This window comes from Opisthocomus hoazin, chromosome 7 (genome assembly GCF_030867145.1).
Source record: "Opisthocomus hoazin isolate bOpiHoa1 chromosome 7, bOpiHoa1.hap1, whole genome shotgun sequence".
NCBI classification, from domain to species: Eukaryota; Metazoa; Chordata; class Aves; order Opisthocomiformes; family Opisthocomidae; genus Opisthocomus; species Opisthocomus hoazin.
The window spans coordinates 4,662,460-4,669,126 of NC_134420.1; the positions used below are offsets into that span (position 1 = coordinate 4,662,460).

A 6,667-nucleotide genomic window follows, 5' to 3' on the forward strand; every position below is an offset into this window, starting at 1 on the left:
AGTGTTACCTGTACCGGATGCAGAGCAATATTATGCCAAACATTGGCCAGATCATTTTCATAATCAGAGCAAAATTCACATAACTCACATAAGGTCCAGATCAAGTGATTTAAACAGACAATAACCAACAGAACCAGTCCACTGACAGACTGTTCCCCATGTCTTGCCAGTGCCGAGTTTTGGGACAAGGGTTGTGTACAGGGTAGATACCTACCACTCCCTAAGCCTACCAAGCAGTAAGTTCACCCAGTACTGGCCCTCTTTTCCCGCATAGTCAAAAAGGGGAATGGTTATCACCTCTCAGGCATGACAAAATTCTGACGTGTCCCTACCGACCACGCCACAGAGGGCAATGAAAATTTTGGTCTGTGTAAGAGTACGATCCATACATAGCAAGGCCACGTTCTCTGATTTACATGGAAAACTTGAGATGCTGCTCTGCAGGGATAAAGGAATCCAAGTGGTAAATTCCATACCAGTGCCAGTTCCGTATATCACCAAATGTTAAAGCCACAACTTCACGTGTAACATTTCTCTTCACATCCACACTTTGAAACAATTTAAACTTTGTTTTGCATACAACAGCATAAAACAGCTAAGAACAGCAATTACTAACTGAAAGAAGAATAATGGATTGCTGTGCCTTATTATCACAGGTATGTCTGCACATCAAATAGACAATATTTCACTTTCCCTTTGTGGTCTCCTGGTGTTGGGAAACAAAAAAAAAAAAGGACAGAATTATCATTAAAACTAAGAACCACAGAAATGGACAGCGGGGTTTGCTACATCTACTTTTAATTTATTGTCATCTGGCTAGATTTCAAGTCAATAACATGCATCTTCAGGCATTGCAAGCTGTTTTGCAGATTGGTCATCCACCATAAATAAAATCTGAGGCTGAAATCAATTGACCTGACATTTACTCTGTTCCACAGCATAAACACATACCACCTCTCACATCTGAATTTTAGGAGGCTTCAAAAGACAGAGTGGTAAGGGCTGATTAACAGTTACTAATGAGACAAGCCTGTAGGTGTGTGAGTCATGAAAGGGTCAGAAACTCTTCATGGGAATGTTGTAGGTTTTTACCTAGGCTGAATTCCGATATCTTCGTGTGAGCTACCAACAGATATAGAAGGCAGTTTATGAAGTGGCAGCCTTTACTTTTACATGACAGAAAATTATCAACCCAAAAAGGACTTTTTTTTTTTTAACAACAACTACATTTCTCAGGCAAAGCAATACCATTTTCCTACTTTTACTGTAGAAAAACTGAGTTCTTAAAAGCAGGTGTTAAATGGAGTTGTATATGCAATAAGATTTTTGGATGTTAGACTTAGAGTCATGGAATTATTTGAGTTGGAAAAGACCTTTAAGATCATTGAATCCAACCATAAACCTAACACTGCCAAATCCACCAATAAACCGTGTCCCTAAGTGCCACATTTACACATCTTTTAAATATCTCCAAGAATGGTGAATCCACCACTTCCCTGGGCAGCCTGTTCCAGTGCTTGATAACCCTTTCGGTGAAGACATTTTCCTAATACCCAATCTAAACCTCCCCTGGCACAACTTGAGGCCATTTCCTCTTGTCCTTTCACTTGCTGCCTGGGAGAAGAGACTGACACTCACCTCTCTACAATCTCCTTTCAGGTAGTTGTAGAGAGAAATAAAGTCTCCCCTCATCCTCTTCTTCTCCAGACTAAACAGCTCCAGCACCCTCAGCCACTCCTCAGAAGACTTGTTCTCTAGAACCTTCACCAGCTTCATTGTTTAGTATAACATCCATCTGAAAGCAGACAGTTCACTTGGAATCACTTCTTTTATTTGGCAGTATGAGTTAACCAAAAAAACCTGTCAATGTGGTCTTGGTGTTCTTCAGCATCCTCATAAGCTCCTTATTAAAGACTAGCATTGAAGGTACATTACAGGGCTTTGGAGTCAAAACTCAGTGCATGTCATGCCGTCATATGCCCCCCACCCCTCGGCACTGTTGAAGCACAGCTAGCGTCCCTCAGACACCCTCTGCGTCACAGGTCTGTTTTCTTGGAACAGACTATTCCAGTGGCGTCCAGCTCATTCTGGTACTCAGATATATTGCTTGCTAAGAAACATGAGTATTCATCAGGTTATAGTCAGTCAAAAACATTCACTCAGTTTCAGACCCAACTGACCAGTAAGAACCACAAGGAATTTGGTAACAAATCAGCCCATCAGGAAAAAATCCACTCCTGCAAGTCCACAGCGCGGCTCGTGGATACCGAGCTGGGCCAGTTACCATCAGCTTCATTCAGGTGCTGTCACAGTTGTTGCATCCAGGCAGGCTGCGCAGCTGACACCTTCACGCGCAGACCAGTAGGGAGTCCAGCAGGCAGCACGCCATCACATTTCACGTATCAAGACTGGGCCGCTGGCAGTCTTGGGCTGCCCAGCAATAGGATTGCTTCCAGCTTGTCCAGATCGTTTAATTGGCAAAAGTCCACAAGTCTGTTCCCAACAAGAAATTCATGCCTGAGTTTGACAGGAAGTCATTTGGCTCAATCAGTTGTCATTTTTTGCCCCTCTGTCAGCGTGAGGCTTTCTGATGAATCTTCACTCGGTTGCAGGCTCAACAGGCCATTTCTCTCTCATCAGATCTCAAGGTAAAAATATGCTCTAGCTCCATTTACCTTAGTCCAGTTCTCCCCATTGTCAATTCAAATCTGAGCAAGCCTTTTGAAGTCCCTTAGTCCTCTTTTCTTGTGTCAGGAAACCTTTGTGACAGTTTATAATCTATATAAGCACTAAGACAGGACCACAAAATGAATCGTATTAATATAATTACAACCAGTAAAATCATCAAAAGGACTGACTCCATATTTAAGCTCGAATAATGAGGTAACGTGAAAAAAATACTCTGGGAGTTCTAATTATATAATGCAGTATTCAGTTCTGCGTGGCCAGCCCAGCAATTCCTGTAACATTCCAATCAAAGTGATCTCACTAGCATGTGAGAGAAGAGTCCAGCTGACAGATTTGGGACATGTAATGTACTGTTTAGTCAAGAGGCCCCATGCACTATTCATAAAGAATTAACAACTCTTATATTGACAATGACAGTATTGTCAGAAGACCTTTGGAAGGGGGAAAAAAACTCCATAAACTCCGTCTCTGTGAAGTTGGACTTTTTTTTTTTGCCCCTTTTTTCCAATGCTGATGTAATCTCCAAACATCTCCAGCAGCAGCTGCTCGGCGAAACCAGGCACCTTCTCCCTAGTCCCTTTCAGCAGCACACGCAGCACTTTCCAGCTCCCTCAAGACAATCAGGGCCTTTCTTTCACCAATTAGCTATCACTTCAAGAGCCCTGCGCTGTCCAACGAGCTCTTAAGAATGGTCTTTGCAGGAAACAACACTGGAGGAGCTTTTTTTTTTTCCTAGACAAATTAAAAAGGGGAAGAATGGAGGGAGGAGGGGTGAAAAAAAGCACAACAAAACAAATCAGAACACAGAAGCTGTCCAAAATGCATCGCTCATTTAGCACATCGACAAATACAGAAATGTCCTCAAGAGCCAACGCTAGAGCCAGGCGCACACAAAAAATGCTCCTACTTTCTTTAGGAGATAGTTTGTTTAGTGGAATATGTTAAACAGGTTTCATAGAAAGAAGGGCTCTTGTTGCAGCAAGCTGCTGAGCTACGCGAACTAAAAGGGAAAGAAACTCCTGAAAGATTATGTTCTATTTCCTTATTTGGCTCTCCAAATGTAAAGCAGCATTATTTGAAGTAGACATTATAGGAAAGAGCTCGGTTTACCTCACTTTAAACATAGATGGATTGATGAAATGAGTAATTACTGGAACCGCTAAGATCTTTTTGAACTTATTCAACTAGCAAGCTCCTTTCCCCAGAAACTGCACTTTCCATCTACAAAGAAATTAAAGCCTGATTCAGAGACATAAAGCTCTGTGAATTTCACATTCTTTTCTTTAAAATTAGGGAATAGGTACAGTAATATCTTCAGGTCCCCATGGATGCCAAGTCCCCATTAGACCAAGTACAAACTCAGGCACCCAGTTCAAGAAGAAAACAAGGAACTTTTATAGGTGCTTAAGTAATACCTTGCTTGGGCCTGGGCTTCAGCAGCTGGACCTGGACAAGTGGAGTTGTGAAGGCAAAAACGTGAAGAATCAGCAGCAAGTGAAATGACTTGGACAAGGTCCAAGCAATAGCACAGTTTCAGGACTGCTTCCCCAATTTTCAAAATTCTGCATTAAACCAAATGGCATACCAAAATATTGAGTGTCAGTATTCTCCTACGGTACCATTTTCTGGTCAAATTGGGATAACCTCACGAGAGTCATGACATTGCCTTCTACAAGGACAACACAAATACATTTCTATTACAATAAAAAAATAGTCTATTCACTTTCATTGATTGTGCATCAGGAACAAATCTCCAGGCTTTGTAAACTGTGTAATGACACAGCAAAGCAAATATTTTCAGGGGTTTCAGAAGTTTGTTCATACTAATGGGTGCTCTTAAATACTACAGGGGTTTTTCAATGGAGTTGGAAAGCGTCAGAACTGATCAGATTTCTTAAAAGGAAAAAAAGTCTGATGTATTACCCTATGTGCATTTATGGAGGAATGTGAACCAACTCAAATTCCACTGTTCAGGAAGGCTCAGCCAAGGGATGAGTACACACAATCGGGATTAAGAAGGAATCTTTGTGGAGGTGCGCTAAACAATGAGTGGCTTTTTATACCTACAGACTTCAAAAGATGCTGAGTAAAAAGGGACTATTCCTTTCAACTAGCAAAGATTTTGCTAAAAAAATACAGCAGGCTAGAGAGAACAAATATATATACATATATGTTACTAGGGCCACCTCCAGTTATAGGAAAAAGGCTGAAAGGGACCCAAAAGCTCTATCAGCTTGCCCTAAAGCAAGATCAGCTATGCCATTCCTGACAGCTGTTTATCTAACATGCTTTTTTAAGAGATCTACATCCACACAGATGAGAAGAAAGGAAATCTTCCTCTCATTTGAAAGGGATTTAAGCACAAAAAACAGTTTGACTAATTGTTCAGTGGCTGGATCTGCTACAATACAACCCCTGTAAAGCCCACAGCCAGGGGCTCTACATTACATACTCACTTGGGCAACTTGCTCATTTTGTGGCTGTAATTAATTTATTGGTTGAAGCAATGATATCTGCCTTTTTTCGGAAAAGCACATATCTAGATATCTGTCTTCTCTGTATATGTGTCTCCTCTGGATGGATGCAATTGCTGTACCTGAAAGCATATCTTCTGTGACCATTATCTTCATTTTCTGTGGTGCAACCCTGCTGTCCATACTCCAGCAGGATTTTACCCTTTTCAATAGTAGCTAAAGGGAGCGTCATGTAATAAAGCACTTCCTATGCCTTGGCCATCAGCTCCGGTTCAATCTGTTGGCAGTGAGCAGCCCAGTAGTTATTTAAGAGCACACGAAGAACGAATCTGTGGTTCATTCCAGTGCCAAGTGAACAGGTGCCTCCTCCCCGGGCTCACAAGTGGTTCTCAGCTATGCTGTCTCTGGCGTTCCCCGAGAGGTGTCAAAGCCGGAACAGAAACCGCACCACCCTCGCGCCTGGCACTGGGCTCTGCTTGGGACAGGTTGACATAAAGCCGGGTAAGCTTCCACGACGACTGCCTGGTCAATAGCAGTTCTATGGTTCCGCATGCCACGGCTGTCAGCTTGGCAGACCTCATAGGTACTACATTTATTCACACAAAGGAATACTGCGTTTCAGTAAGATGGAAGGATAGTGCTTTCCTGCTTAAATTTCACTTCTTAGGACAGATTTCCTCCCACAGAAAATTAATGGCACAGCATAAGCAAGGCGAGTCTACGTGCCAGATGAAAACATTTGTGGCTAGATTTTAGAAAACGCAGTTTGATATGGACAGCTCTTCTTCCCTCCTTTGTAAAGTATTTGGAGACTGAATGAGGAAAAGCAGTATGTAAAGCCTATATATTGATAATTATTATTTGGATTGTCCCAGATATACTTTTTCACACAACAGATGTTCCTAATGCCTGGCACCATTTTTAACAATTTGCCTTTTCGAAGAATGTAGGCTGTGTCACACATAAAAGCATCCTCTCTGTCCAGAGTTTATTTTATTAAAATTGTTTTTCAACTAATCATCTCTCCAGAGAACAATGGCATGATAGAACAGTATTCCTGACTGGTGATATTTTATTACTAACATATGTTTTCATCACATAACCAATATTATTACCCTCTCTTGCTATAAATACTTCTTAAAATCCCCTAATTTGAAACTATTTCCAAGACAAATTCCATAATTAGCTTTTAAATTATCACGTAATTAATTGTCCTAGTAATCAGTGCCCATTGAAGGGTAGTTTAGTAAAAGAAACAAAAGAAAGCACGTATTATGCATTCTTGTTGACCTTTAAAATGTAAGGCAACAGATTTGACATCTATTTTTCCAGTTCCAATTATAAATCAATCTATCTCCTAAAATATCACTACACTCCCAAAATTTTAAAATACCAAGTGAATTTACAAGCAACAAAGCAGAAAATATAACAATAATCATAAAACATCCACAGTTATCATCAGTTTTAAATCTACCCCAAAACATAAATAAATTAGAATTAATTAA

General features: G+C 40.8%; 1 protein-coding gene across 1 annotated transcript; it reads right to left on the reverse strand.

Annotated features, from left to right (window-relative positions):
* Window positions 1–2,073: 2,073 nt before the first annotated feature.
* SMIM38 (small integral membrane protein 38) lies at window positions 2,074–3,358 on the reverse strand. The gene has a single exon (XM_075426683.1). The coding sequence runs from the start codon at window positions 2,861–2,863 to the stop codon at window positions 2,732–2,734; it is 132 nt and encodes a 43-aa protein (XP_075282798.1). The 5' UTR covers window positions 2,864–3,358; the 3' UTR covers window positions 2,074–2,731.
* Between the last annotated feature and the right edge of the window lie 3,309 nt (window positions 3,359–6,667).